This window comes from Lepidochelys kempii, chromosome 10 (assembly GCF_965140265.1).
Source record: "Lepidochelys kempii isolate rLepKem1 chromosome 10, rLepKem1.hap2, whole genome shotgun sequence".
Lineage (NCBI taxonomy): Eukaryota > Metazoa > Chordata > Testudines > Cheloniidae > Lepidochelys > Lepidochelys kempii.
The window spans coordinates 11856340-11871811 of NC_133265.1; the positions used below are offsets into that span (position 1 = coordinate 11856340).

The window sequence follows — 15472 nt, forward strand, 5'->3', positions numbered from 1 at the left end:
AATTATTGTTGATTTGCATATCAGGATCTTGACTTAGTTTGCAGCAACATTAAGGTGCTGGGGATGGAGCAGAGCTACCTTCAGACTAACCAGTTTTCCTTTTGTTACCACTCAGATTAAACACATGACCTTTCTCCCCTCTCTTTGCCTCTACAGTCCCCCTTCATTTGCAATAACTTTCAGCTTCTCTTCTCTTTTATTTCTTTCCCTTTCTATAGAAACTGCTTCTCTGCCCGTATGCCAACTGTTTTTCACTGCTTTTTCAGTGTGACTCTTCCCATCCTTAATCAGCAGTTTCAGGATTGGGTGGGTGTGACAGAATGTACCTGTGTCCACACCCTACACACTGTTGTACTAATCTTGGTATAAAGCAGGGGCGGGCAAACTTTTTGGTCTGAGGGCCACATCGGGTTTCCAAAATTGTATAGAGGGCCAGTTAGGGGAGGCGGGGTCTCCCCAAACAGCCAGGTGTGGTCTGGCCCCCACCTCCTATCTGACCCCCCTGCTTCTCACCCCCTGAGGGCTCCCCTGGGACTCCTGCCCCATCCAACCCCCCCCGTTCCCTGTCCCCTGACAGCACCCCCGGGACTCCTGCCCCATCCACCGCCCCTGTTCCCCACCCTGACCCCCCGACCTCTAACCGCACCCCTGAACTCCCCTGCCCTCTACCCACCCCCTCGCTCCCCCCTTACCACGCTGCCTGGAGCACCGGTGGCTGGCGGCTCTACAGCTGCGCTGCCCAGAGCACCGGGTCAGGCCATGGCTTTGCAACTGCACTGCCCAGCCACCCAGAGCGCAACGCGGCGTGGCATGCTGAGGCTGCGGGGGAGGGGGAACAGCAGGGGAGGGGCCGGGGGCAAGCCTCCCAGGCCAGGAGCTCAGGGGCTGGGCAGGAGGGTCCCGCGGGTCGTAGTTTGCCCACCTCTGGTATAAAGCATGTCTTGTGAGGTATCATCTGAAAACTCATAATTTGCTGGTCCATATTGTCCTATTAAAATATGTGTGGCAACATTGTATGTGAAGTCATAAGATTTCCCTGTATAATGTTATTAATGTGTTCCAAACCTGGCAAATAGGTCTGTCTCAAACAAAGGAACTTGTGCTCTGCTTAATTTGCATTTAAGTAGTAAACAGCATGATCAATCAGGAAGGGTAGACAAAGAAACCTCAAAAAGGTGAGGAAAAGCAGCAGGAAACATCCTTCTCCATAGACCGTCTGTGTCTTGAATCTCTGCCGGAAATGTTTTCCAAGATGGGGACTGACACTACAAAAAGAAGGAACAAACACCCCATGCACCCTCCCTCTCTCTTTCTGTCCATTGATTCACTGCACCAGAACGGACAAAGAAAGCAGCCATTGAACTGCAGAAGGGGTCCTGACCTAAGAAGTTTAGTCAATAAGACTGTTGAGAACATGTGGTCAGAAAACTTTGCTTTGAATTTAACATAGTTTGTTAAGTTGGGCACCAGTTGCATTTTATCTTTATTTTTTTAACCATTTCTGACTTTTATTCCTCATTATTTGTAGTCCTTTAAAGCCTATATCTTTGTACTTAATAAACTTGTTTTATCTAATGCAGTGTGTTTAAACCAAAGTGTTTTGGAAACTCTGTTTGGAGCGTCAAGTATGTGCATATTATTTCTATAAAGGCAATAACAGACTATATACAAACTTTAATTGTCCAGGAGAGGGCTGGGCAGTACAGGACATACATTTCTGGGGGAGGAAAGGGGGAAATCTAAGACTAAGAGTGAGTTGGGGTCACCCTGCAGCATAACTAAGATTGGTATGAGCCAAAGTATGGCTGGCTATCTGCAGCACACACAGAGACATAGCTGGGAGTAACTTGCCGGCTGGAAGCTGTTTGTGAGCAGTCCAGACTGGGCTAAAGCAGCAAAGCATTGTAAAGGGCACCCAGGTTAGAGAGCAGGGATGACACAGCTACTCATTAGTCTGGACTGTAGACTGGTATGTTACAGTGGGGCAGTTTCTAAGGCCCAAGGTTTTAAGTACTGACAGTTAAGGCTGACCCTGTAAACTCTCTACAGGAAAACGTAAGTAAATACCCACTATGTTTGCAGCGCTGAGCCCATTGGCCCCTGCCATCTCCATGGTGCAAATGACCCAATTTTTTTCCCCTCTCTCTAGTAATTTTTATTATTTATATTACACTAGTGCCTAGAGGCGTCCTATCCACCAGTCCATGTTGCCTCTTATTGTGTTTATCGTAAAAGTGAAGCGTCAATGGCTTATGCTAAAGAAGACCTTTAAAACCCTATTCAAATACCATTTCTGCAGTTGGGTTACGTTTTTCCACAATATTTTTCTGCACGACTCCACCTATAGTGTGCAAAAGCAATTCTAAGTGAAAAATGTCATATTCATATTGGGGCATAATAATAGTTTTTGAAGATAAGTACAATCCAATCCAAGACGTATGGCTAAATGAGAACAAGTAGATTCTGCTGTGCATTTTGTTTACAAATTATATATCTACACAGAAAAGAGCATAGGGCCTGATTTTTAGAAGTGCTGAACATTCACCATTCCCTCCTCCCTTCCTGTCTACAAAAAGTACAAATGACCCAGCGGTTCTGATGTCCTCAAGAAAAGGGCTGATCAGCTTCATGATAGTCCTACTGGTTTGCTAAAATGGAGTATCTGTGCTGTATTGTTTTAATTGAATAGTCAGTTTTACTCTGTTTCCTAATCTGTTGGGGGAGCACAACATAAGAAGTGCTAGGGCAAGAAGGAGAAGGAAAAGGAGAATCTTTGGGTCATTCACATCTTTTGGGTGGGGAAGCAGCATGAAAAAAATTCAAGGGAGAGTGGCATGCTCATGATTACCGAGGTCTACAAGTCTCACTTTGTAAAGTAACTTTCTGTGTCTTAGTTTCCCTATGTAATAATGGGGATACTAATTACCTATCGTGCCGAAGTAAAATGAAGCTTAATTAGTGAATGTATGTACAGTGGTTTGTAAATTGAAAGTGAAAAGTAGTATTGTATTGTAGGCTGGTAGTATTGTAATGAGAAGATTCACAATTCATAAACATTTAAATTTTACATTCCCTCTGCTTTCTTTGCTGTGTTTAAAAAAAAAACCATTATGCAATATGTCTTATTTATTTATATTAGAATCAGCCATATAGTTCCAGATTGAGAAAGATCTGTTGGTAAAATAAGATGTGAGTTATGCATGTCTGAAATCCTCATCTGATGTACCTTTAGAAAATACATCTGTAGGACAAGCTTTCTTATTTTTGAATGCTTTATGATGCATAAAGGAAATCCAGGTTTTGGAAATGGCCCAACTTGATCATCATACACATTGTAAGGAGAGTGATCACTTTAGATAAGCTATTACCAGCAGGAGAGCGGGGTGGGAGGAGGTATTGTTTCATGGTCTCTGTGTATATAATGTCTTCTGCAGTTTCCATGGTATGCATCCCATGAAGTGAGCTGTAGCTCACAAAAGCTCATGCTCAAATAAATTGGTTAGTCTCTAAGGTGCCACAAGTACTCCTTTTCTTTTTGCGGATACATGCTAACAGGGCTGTTACTCTGAAGCCGATTAAGTGACTGTCGTGGAGACAGAAAGACGTTGGGCTTTCAGGCGGACACGACAACATGAAAGAAAAGGAGTACTTGTGGCACCTTAGAGACTAACCAATTTATTTGAGCATGAGCTTTTGTGAGCTACAGCTCACTTCATCGGATGCATACCGTGGAAACTGCAGCAGACTTTATATATACACAGAGAATATGAAACAATACCTCCTCCCACTCCACTGTCCTGCTGGTAATAGCTTATCTAAAGTGATCATCAGGTGAGCCATTTCCAGCACAAATCCAGGTTTTCTCACCCCCCACCCCCCCACACAAATTCACTCTCCTGCTGGTGATAGCCCATCCAAAGTGACAACTCTTTACACAATGTGCATGATAATCAAGTTGGGCTATTTCCTGCACAAATCCAGGTTTTCTCACATTCCCCCCACCCCCATACACACACAAACTCACTCTCCTGCTGGTAATAGCTCATCCAAACTGACCACTCTCCAAGTTTAAATCTAAGTTAAACCAGAACATCTGGGGGGGGGGGGGTAGGAAAAAACAAGAGGAAACAGGCTACCTTGCATAATGACTTAGCCACTCCCAGTCTCTATTTAAGCCTAAATTAATAGTATCTAATTTGCAAATGAATTCCAATTCAGCAGTTTCTCGCTGGAGTCTGGATTTGAAGTTTTTTTGTTTTAAGATAGCGACCTTCATGTCTGTGATTGCGTGACCAGAGAGATTGAAGTGTTCTCCGACTGGTTTATGAATGTTATAATTCTTGACATCTGATTTGTGTCCATTTATTCTTTTACGTAGAGACTGTCCAGTTTGACCAATGTACATGGCAGAGGGGCATTGCTGGCACATGATGGCATATATCACATTGGTGGATGTGCAGGTGAACGATCCTCTGATAGTGTGGCTGATGTTATTAGGCCCTGTGATGGTGTCCCCTGAATAGATATGTGGGCACAGTTGGCAACGGGCTTTGTTGCAAGGATAAGTTCCTGGGTTAGTGGTTCTGTTGTGTGGTATGTGGTTGTTGGTGAGTATTTGCTTCAGGTTGCGGGGCTGTCTGTAGGCAAGGACTGGCCTTGCCAGTGAGAGTGCTGGGTCATCCTTTAGGATAGGTTGTAGATCCTTAATAATGCGTTGGAGGGGTTTTAGTTGGGGGCTGAAGGTGACGGCTAGTGGTGCTCTGTTATTTTCTTTATTAGGCCTGTCCTGAAACTGCTGAATTGGAATTCATTTGCAAATTGGATACTATTAATTTAGGCTTAAATAGAGACTGGGAGTGGCTAAGTCATTATGCAAGGTAGCCTGTTTCCTCTTGTTTTTTCCTACCCCCCCCCCAGATGTTCTGGTTTAACTTGGATTTAAACTTGGAGAGTGGTCAGTTTGGATGAGCTATTACCAGCAGGAGAGTGAGTTTGTGTGTGTATGGGGGTGGGGGGAATGTGAGAAAACCTGGATTTGTGCAAGAAATGGCCCAACTTGATTATCATGCACGTTGTGTAAAGAGTTGTCACTTTGGATGGGCTATCACCAGCAGGAGAGTGAATTTGTGTGGGGGGGTGGAGGGTGAGAAAACCTGGATTTGTGCTGGAAATGGCCCACCTGATGATCACTTTAGATAAGCTATTACCAGCAGGACAGTGGGGTGGGAGGAGGTATTGGTTCATGATCTCTGTGTGTATATAATGTCTGCTGCAGTTTCCACGATATGCATCCCATGAAGTGAGCTGTAGCTCACGAAAGCTCATGCTCAAATAAATTGGTTAGTCTCTAAGGTGCCACAAGTCCTCCTTTTCTTTTTGCGGACACAGACTAACACGGCTGCTACTCTGAAACCTGACAACATGAAAGTGACTCTGCCGCCTCCCTCATGTCCCTCCTCGCTCTTTCTTCCCCTCTCTGCTCCACTTCATGTGGCCCCGCTCCCTCCCCGCATGGGGTTCCCATCCGCCCCTCCCCGTGTCTCCTCCCCACCGGGTGGCCCATCTCCCCCTCTGCGCCCCTTCACGTCTCAGCCTACGAGGCCCGGGAGCCCCGGACGCCTCCCCTCAGCCCGGCCCCGGGCAGGCCGGGCGAGTCGGACTCTCCAGCCCCCGGCTCCGCCCTCTGAGGGGCGGGCGCGGAGCAGGAAGGGGAGGGCGGCGGCGGGGATCCCGGGCTCACATGACCGCTGGCGAGATGGACGGGGAGGTGCCCGCAGGCTCGGGCGGAGCCGCCACCGGTACGGAACGGGGCGTAGGGGGGCTGCGAGGGCTGCTTCGCCTCGGGAGCTGGGGCAGTGTCCTCCCCCGCAAGCGCGCCGGGCGGGGTGTCGGGGCCCGTCTCCCGCACCACCCAAGGGAGCCGGGCGGGGTGTCAGGGTCTCTCTCTTCCTCCCCTGTAACCACGGGGCCGGGGGCAGGACGGGGGGTATGTGTCAGGGCTGTGTCTTCCCCCCTCCCCCCCCAGGGGCCGGGCGCAGGAGGAGGGGGTGTCAGGGCTGTGTCTTCCCCCCTCCCTCCCAGGGGCCGGGCGCAGGAGGGGGGGTATGTGTCAGGGCTGTGTCTTCCCCCCTCCCCCCCCCAGGGGCCGGGCGCAGGAGGAGGGGGTGTCAGGGCTGTGTCTTCCCCCCTCCCTCCCAGGGGCCGGGCGCAGGAGGGGGGGTATGTGTCAGGGCTGTGTCTTCCCCCGCCCCCGGGGCCGGGCGCAGGAGGGGGGGTATGTGTCAGGGCTGTGTCTTCCCCCCTCCCCCCCCAGGGGCCGGGCGCAGGAGGAGGGGGTGTCAGGGCTGTGTCTCTTCCCCCGCCCCCGGGGCCGGGCGCAGGAGGGGGGGTATGTGTCAGGGCTGTGTCTTCCCCCCCCCCCAGGGGCCGGGCGCAGGAGGAGGGGGCGTCAGGGCTGTGTCTCTTCCCCCCCCCTCCCGGGGCCGGGCGCAGGAGGAGGCGGTGTCAGGGCTGTGTCTTCCCCCCTCCCCCCCTAGGGGCCGGGCGCAGGAGGGGGGGTATGTGTCAGGGCTGTGTCTCCCCCCCCCCCGGGGCCGGGCGCAGGAGGGGGGGTATGTGTCAGGGCTGTGTCTTCCCCCCTCCCTCCCAGGGGCCGGGCGCAGGAGGGGGGGTATGTGTCAGGGTCTCTCTCCCCTCCCCCCCCCCGCAGGGGCCGGGCGCAGGAGGAGGGGGTGTCAGGGCTGTGTCTTCCCCCCTCCCTCCCAGGGGCCGGGCGCAGGAGGGGGGGTATGTGTCAGGGTCTCTCTCCCCTCCCCCCCCGCCCCCCCAGGGGCCGGGCGCAGGAGGGGGTGTCAGGGCTGTGTCTTCCCACATCCCCCCCAGGGGCCGGGCGCAGGAGGGGGGTATGTGTCAGGGTCTCTCTCCCCTCCCCCCCACCAGGGGCCGGGTGCAGGAGGAGGCGGTATCTTCCCCCCTCCCCCCCCCAGGGGCCGGGTGCAGGAGGAGGGGGTGTCAGGGCTGTGTCTCCCCCCCCCCCCCCCAGGGGCCGGGTGCAGAAGGAGGGGGTGTCAGGGCTGTGTCTTCCCCCCTCCCCCCCCAGGGGCCGGGTGCAGGAGGAGGGGGTGTCAGGGCTGTGTCTTCCCCCCTCCCCCCCCAGGGGCCGGGTGCAGGAGGAGGGGGTGTCAGGGCTGTGTCTTCCCCCCTCCCCCCCAGGGGCCGGGCGCAGGAGGAGGGGGTGTCAGGGCTGTGTCTGCTCCCCTCCCCCACCTAAGGAAGCCGGGCGGGGGGGGGTCGGGGTCTGTCTCCCCCCCCCAACCCAAGGGAGCTGGGTGCAGGAGGCGGGGGTGTCGGTGCTGTCTCTTCCTTCTCTCCACCAACTGGGAGATGGACATAGGAGGTGGCAGGATTCAGGGCTGTCTCTTTCTCTTTCAGTTGAACTGGGGGTGTCAGGGATTCCTTGCTCCTCTCGGCCTCCCCAAATAAGTTAGGCAGGGGAAGGTGTTTGTCAGGGCTGCCTTCTCCCTTGCCCTCACCCCTGAAAAAATGCTGAGAAGGAGGCATGTCAGAGCTGCCTCCCCTCTCTGGACAGCTGGGCTGGGGCCATGTGATGGCATGTACCAGGGCTGCCCCACTCCACCCATTTCCAAAGAAGACTTCACGCTCACAGTGTTGGTCTGCAGAGATGCCTTGGCCAGTCCCATTTCCCAGGGACGAGATGTATTGATGTGCCCTCCCCATATCTTGGCGATGACCAAGCCACAAAGAGGCAAACTGACTTGCCCAGTGACTCTGTGGATCATGGGGTCTGTTAGGACCTGGCTTACTGGACTAGTCTTTCCAAGGTTTTGACCTCAGGCATGAGTTGGGTCCATTCTCATCTTGTGCTTAGCTTGCCTCCTTGTGTAGGGAGAGAGCTGGTAGTGAACTCATGTATCGTGGCTGAGGTTGGGGCCTGCCTGTAAGGGAAGCTGTTACCACTGGAGGGTAGAGAGGGCTAATGGATTGCAAAGTCGAGTGGTTTTTATACTGAATGAATCGTGAACAAGACCACAGTACATTCAGGGCACTGTTTGCATTTGTTAAAGATGTGGATACATTTTTAATGGTTCCCTTCTCCATAATTTAATCTAAAAACCGAATAGTCTAGCAAACTGTAAAACACTCTCACTGGGAGTTATATAGCTGGACACTTTCATAGCTGCTAAAATGAATTTTTTTTAGTGTGTTTTGTTTTACTGTGGCTATGTAAGTGGATTCAGTGACACTTTAAACACTTGGTGAAATTTATGATGCAGTCTGCTAGGTACTGTCGTCATAGATAGTCTGGGCAGACTCTCCAGGATGTGGACCACTTCTCCTTTCCCAATTGAGGCAAGCCAAAAATAAATCCTAACTTGAAAAAGACATTCAGCTGCATTTTCTTAAAACTTCAGCATTGGGAGCTGCTCTTAAGATCATGACGTTGTGTGAAACTTGCAGCACATTCTGCTAATGTTAGTTATGCAATGAGAACGGGAGGGAGCTTCTGATGTGTCTTATTTACTTGTTTTTAATATATGTTTTTTAATTCACTAGACTCCTGGTAATTAAAGATGGGAGGGACAGTTGTATGATCATCTCCATCTCTCTGAAAGGCAGAGTACAGCCCCCTGAAAGCTGATCTATTGGATATTAATCAGATATCAATTGCAGAAGGACACTTCTCTGCCAGTTTTCTCTTTGAGGGAGGAGAGAGGGATACAGTTAATTAGAGCAGGTTCAGACAGCTGATCACTAATTATTGTTCTGTGGGTAGTGTTTTGTGTCCACTTGAAAACACACAAAGGTAGAGTTAACAAAAAGTAAGTAGGTTTTATGCATGAAAGAAATAAGAAGTTTGGTAGGATTGCTTCCAGCATCAGGTATGTGCGTCCTTTTGTTAACCCTACAGATATGGGGTTACTGCATTTCTCCCCCCCATGGTCATGTTTGTAAAATAAATCTGGGCTGTTGCTGCCAAGGACCAATGTAAGAGATTAGAACAAGTGTCTTTGTGAGATGGTGTTTTATAGTGCCAGAGAACAAGCTTGGTTAGGCGTGTCTGTTGTGGAAAGTTCTGATCTGGCTGTTTTAGGAGGCTTATAATGATGAAACAGTGATGGTGTTTTGGCATAGGCTGTTTCTGTCTAGTACTTCTGTAACTGACTGACCTGCTCATCTTCATTTGTCTTCCTCTGACAAATATTGTAAACTGTGGGAGTGAATTGGGTTTTAGTGAAGGAAGCCTTGGCTGTGGAAGGCAGGGTAGACTGGAGGAACTTGAACCATTACTTTTATCTCTAGCATCGTGGTGTGGGTTTGATGGTCCCTGTTTAGTTTGAGATGGTTGAGCTCCTCTTCTGTGAACCACCACAGTTTGGCTGTGTATGCTCTAGGAAGGCCAAAGACTTCTCTTCTCTACAGTAGTGAGGCTTCAGACAGGCTGTTGATGGATTTTCTGTAGAGGGACAGGTGGACAATCTATTTGCCTTTCCTTGTCCCTAGAATGAAAGGTACTTTTAAACAGAATCTGGTTATAGAAGGTTAAAAAGTAACTTTTTTATTATTGGTGCAAGTCACTCTCTCAGAAAATAGCTGGCACTGGTAAATTAATTTTTTGGTTGTTTATGCCTGTATTGCAGCTTGTTTGGAACCGATGATTTTTATGGCTAGTCCTGAAAGCCAAGTGCACTGCTAAATCCAGATGTTTATTTTTCTCTAGTGGTAAATCTTTAACTGTGTGTGCAGACCTTGTGCACCAGAGAGGAGAGAATTGTACCGGTTGCAGGCAAGTGGAATTTCCCCATTTCCTCCCCCTGAAGCTTTCAGTTTTGAAAATAAGGTTTGTAAACGCACTGGCTGGGAATTCTACTCTTCAATAATATTTGGAAGCGGGGTGAGAGATTGGTTTAATTGGTGTTGTCTCCAAACTGGTCTTTTGCCAATGCACTTATTTTACTGCATGATAAATCTATAGTTAAAATACTTTGTCCCTAGTTTTCTTCTTAGATAGCCGCTTCATGTGCAAGGGAGGAAAGAAATGATAGTAGAGCAGGATAGTTGTTCCCTTTGGATGGGGTTCTCCAGGCCTGAGTAAATGGGGCGGTGGGGACTGCAGAAGCTTGACAGTTTCTAACTTTAGAACTACTCGTGGAATGTACCTAATGCAGTTTCTTCTTGCTGGGAGATTCTAGCAAGGCTGCGGTGGCTGGTGACTTCCTGAAAACCATCTTCACAGAGGAAAGTGTTTTGGGCAGCAGTTACATGCCTAGTCATTAAGCTCAGGTTATCTTTTGAGTTCAGAGGGCTAAGCTTTGTTTCAGTTACTGTTTGCTTGCTTTTTATCTTCTGTCACATCCATACCTTAAGAGCAACAGTTTATTGATATTGAATTGAGGACTCAAGTCTGCACTGGCCATGACTTTGCTTTCTCTGTAGTCCATGGAAATATTCCTCAATGGAGTCTTTCCTATAATCCTGTTATTTCTCCAATTTGTAGCTGTATCTCAGTTAATTATTATTATTTTTATTATTGTAGCTGCACATTGGGACTATGATCTTCTGCCTTGCTTGTGGATGGAATGTGCTCTGTGTACAGTATAAGGACTCCTTGTATTACCGAGACTTGGAAAATCACGTAATCACTTGGAGAACAAGCAGCAAAGTTGAGTGGACAGGGCACAAGGCTGGGGCTCAGGAGGCTTGGGATCAATTCCTTGTTCTCTCACAATCACTGTGTGACATTGGACAAATGATTTAATTTAGCTGCAGGTTTCCCTTCTGTAAAATGGGGAGAATGATACTTATCCTTCTTTGTGAAGCATTTTGAAGTCTGTGACTGAAAGGCGCTGTAGAAATGCGAAGTGTCATTATTTTATTAAACAGTCTTCAGGTAACACAGTACCCAAATGTTTAGAGTGGTGCCATTAACTCCCTGCCTGATCCACAGAATCAGAAGTGAAGGCTGGAGCAGCCCGTGCAAGTGCTGAAGCTCCAAGACACAGGCTTGAGACTAAAAGATCTTCACCAGGAATGTTTGGGCTGGAGAGAAATGAAAAGTGAAGAGCAAGATCTTGCTAGTCCCCACATCATAAATGCTTTGTAATGATCTATTATGGAATTGAATAGGTGTCCTTTTTGGGTGTGTGTGGCAGGTCGGCATGGGATGGAGGTTGCAGGCAGCTGTATGTTGGAGAGAAGGGGGGAGCAAAGACAGTATAATTCACAAGCCCTCAGCAAACAGAAGTTACAGCTGAAGGGAAACGTAATGGATAGCTTACTTTGAACCTGGTCAGAAGAATGCCTTCTCTTTCATGTTGAACACAGACCTGCATAGTAAATAGAAAATTCTACTGGACAAAGTGGACTGGATTCTCCTGGGTCTCGTCCTGGTAGATCAGATGAATTTACAGGAGATGTAAAAACAAGAAAAACTCCAAACACTTGAATATCAAAAGCATGCTAGGCCCGTTGATGGGGGAAGGAAGGGCTTCCTTGCAACACACTTTTAGAGTTACTGTTTTCTCTCTAAGAAAAAAGAAAGTACTTGTGGCACCTTAGAGACTAACCAATTTATTTGAGCATAAGCTTTCGTGAGCTACAGCTCGCTTCATCGGATGCACAAAAGCTTATGCTCAAATAAATTGGTTAGTCTCTAAGGTGCCACAAGTACTCCTTTTCTTTTTGCGAATACAGACTAACACGGCTGCTACTCTGAAACGTGTTTTCTCTTTGACATTTCAAACTATGCAAGACCTTTCAACATAAGATGAGGGAGGGAAAACAAATTGAATTTTCAGTTGGGGGACAAGCCAGATGTTCAAGGAAGGTTGGTATGGACAGGAAAGGGGGAATTAAGAGGTGAGGGGAGACAGAGGGGTTAACTGATATAGTAAATAGATGCAAGTACTTGTGGCACTTCTTTTCCTTTTCCTTTTTCTTTTTGCGAATACAGACTAACACGGCTGTTACTCTGAAACCAGTAAATAGATGATAGGTTTAATCTGTAACTCCTGAGGTTTTTGTGGAAGGGGAAGGGACATGCTGATGAATGATACTTATATTATTGTTTCAATGCTCCTGGCTCAGAAGTGTGAGTGAAACATCTGTTTTTGCCAAGGGGAAATCTGAGGTCTCCCCATGCATAAATGTACAGCTCTGGCTTTCCTCTTTTGAGATGTGAAGCCACCTCTTCTCCCTGAGGCTTTGACCTGTGATAATGATGAGGAAATTTCAGCTTCCCTTCCTGAGGGGTTAGCTTTGTTGCTTCCAGAACATTTTTTGTCTTCTTGTAGGAAATCTGCTGTTGCTAACATAATAAATACTTCTAAGGCACCTTACATTTGAGGATGCCTGAGCACTTTAAAACCATGAATTAACTTAATCTCAAAACACCCTAGTGAGGTAGGGAGTTGTTAGTTTTCCCCGTCTGTAAAATGGGGATAACAAAGTTTGGAGAGTTTGACTTGACAGAATTTGCCCAGGAATAAAACTCCTACCCCTTGATTCTATGTCCTGTGCTTTAACCACTAGATCAGGGATTGGCAACCTTTGGCAAGTGGCCCATCAGGGAAATCCGCTGGTGGCCCGGGATGGTTTGTTTACCTGCAGCGTCTGCAGGTTTGGCCGATTGCAGCTCCCACTGGCCGTGGTCACCGTTCCAGGCCAATGGAGGCTGTGGGAGGCGACGGCCAGCACATCCCTTGGCCCATGCTGCTTCCCGCAGCCCCCATTGGCCTGGAACGACAAACTGCGGCCAGTGGAAGCTGTGATGGGCCGAACCTGCAGACGCTGCAAGTAAACAAACCGTCCCGGACCACCAGCAGATTTCCCTGATGGGCCACTTGCCAAAGGTTGCCAATCCCTGCACTAGACAAACCTTCCTCTTTTTAAAGTAAATGTGTGTGCACGCATGCATACAAAATTGATATAGTGTAGCAAAGCGACCTGTACTTGCAGGTGGAATTTGCACAATAAAGACTTGCAGGTCTTGTGATCCTATAGATGACCAATTATAGAGAGTGCAAATTGGGAGTCTTCCTGTCGTCTTGGACTAGGTGTATGCACACAGGGAATTTATCAATGAACTGCCAAGGGATGGATGGTATCCGTGACTATTTTTACCCAAATTTGTGTATGCTGACATAAGAGTGCAAAAAGAGCAGCTTCCTTTGAGTTATTCTCTATGTAAAGGGATGGATTGCAGAAGGTAGCTAAATTCCTTCTGTTTGTTACTAACACTCCCTTATGCTTTCATGGAGCACTTCATACCTGATGTCTCTGGCATATATACTGTGCTATATGTAAACATTACTATGTGGTGGTCTGCTGAAATCAAAGGGAATGTTTTCACAGGTGTAGCTGTACAGCTCTACACAGGGCATACATAACAAGAAGGGTTAAATATTTTATTATTTCCAAGGGGGTGCATTTAACTTCTTCTATCAGTTGGCTGAATGCAGCTACTCATACCAAAGAATTCACACCATTATCCACTAGTCCTGGCCAAGAATCTTGGGTCTGTTCTTAAACTGGTTTCTTTGACAGAGTGAAAAATGTTGAGCAGTTTTAGAGTGTGTTGTTCTGTAGGGTTAATATTAATTCCATGGTAGTGTTTTTCCCAAAATACTGGCAGCTGTTCTGAAGTTATCCTTTTGTGTTCTCTGACTGCTGGTCTGAGAACACAACCAGTACAAGTGCAAGTTTAACCTGCTTGGTCACCCAGGTTGTATTACACATGCTGATGTTTTTGAACAATTTATTGTTAATACTAGGGCTGTCAAGCGATTAATCGCACTGTTAAACAATAATAGAATACCATTTATTTAAATATTTTTGGATGTTTTCTACATTTTCAAATATATTGATTTCAGTTACAACACAGAATACAAAGTGTACAATACTCACTTTATATTTTTTATTACAATTATTTGTAATAAAACAAAAGAAAAAGTATTTTTCAGTTCACCTAATACAAGTACTGTAGTGCAATCTCTTTATCATGAAAGTTGAACTTACAAATGTAGAATTATGTACAAAAATAACTGCATTAAAAAATAAAACAATGTAAAATTTTAGAGCCTGCAAGTCCACTCAGTCCTACTTCTTGTTCAGTCAATTGCTCAGACAAAAAGTTTGTTTACATTTGCAGGAGATAATGCTGCCCGCTTCTTGTTTACAGTGTCACCTGAAAGTAAGAACAGGTGTTCTCATGGCATTGTTGTAGTCGGCGTCACAAGATATGTACGTGCCAGATGCGCTAAAGGTTCATATATCCCTTCATGCTTCAACTACCATTCCAGGGGACATGTGTCCATGCTGATGACGGGTTCTGCTTGATAACAATCCAAAGCAGAGCGGACCGACGCATGTTCATTTTCATTATCTCAGTCAGCTGCCACCAGCAGAAGGCTGATTTTCTTCTTTGGTGGTTCGGGTTCTATAGTTTCCTCATCGGAATGTTGCTCTTTTAAGACTTCTGAAAGCACACTCCACACCTCGCCCCTGTCTGATTTTTGGAAGGCACTTCAGATTCTTAAACCTTGGGTCCAGTGCTGTAGCTATCTTTAGAGATCTCACGTTGGTACCTTCTTTGCATTTTGTGAAATCTGCAGTGAAAGTGTTCTTAAAATGAACAACATGTGCTGGGTCATCATCCGAGACTGCTATAACATGAAATATATGGCAGAATGTGGGTAAAACAGAGCGAGGGACATAAAATTCTCCCCCAAGGAGTTCAGTCACAAATTTAATTAACACATTTTTTTTTAACAAGCGTCCTCAGCATGGAAGCATGTCTTCTGGAATGGTGGCCGAAGCATGAAGGGGCATATGAATGTTTAGCATATCTGGCACATAAATACCTTGCAGTGCTGGCTACAAAAGTGCCATGCAAATGCCTGTTCTCACTTTCTGGTGACATTGTAAATAAGAGGGCAGCATTATTTCCTATAAATGTAAACAAACTTGTTTGTCTTAGCGATTGGCTGAACAAGAAGTAGGACTGACTGGAATTGTAGGCTCTGAAGTTTTACATTGTTTTGTTTTTGAGTGCAGTTATGTAACAAAAAATTCTACATTTGTAATTTGCACTTTCACGACAGAGATCGCAGTGCAGTACTTGTATGAGGTGCACTGAAAAATACTATTTCTTTTGTTTATCATTTTTACAGGGCAAATATTTGTAATAAAAAATAATATACACTGATTTCAATTACAACACAGAATACAATATATACGAAAATGTAGAAAAACATCCAAAATATTTAATACATTTCAATTGGTATGCTATTGTTTAACAGTCCGATTAACACTGCGATTAATCGCGATACAATTTTTTAATGATTATTAATTTTTTTGAGTTAATCGTGTGAGTTAACTGTGATTAATCAACAGCCCTAGTTAATACATATTTATGTGTGTGGTATCATAATTTACACATGCATAGACATGGATG

General features: G+C 46.7%; 1 protein-coding gene across 1 annotated transcript in view; it reads left to right on the forward strand.

Moving 5' to 3' along the window:
• The first annotated feature begins 5421 nt into the window (after positions 1-5421).
• SNX8 (sorting nexin 8) overlaps positions 5422-15472 on the forward strand; it is a 31941-nt gene continuing 21890 nt past the window's right edge. Inside the window, 4 exon segments of the mRNA XM_073361995.1 lie at positions 5422-5453; positions 5455-5635; positions 5638-5678; positions 5680-5798. Coding sequence (XP_073218096.1) covers positions 5422-5453; positions 5455-5635; positions 5638-5678; positions 5680-5798 — 373 coding nt within the window.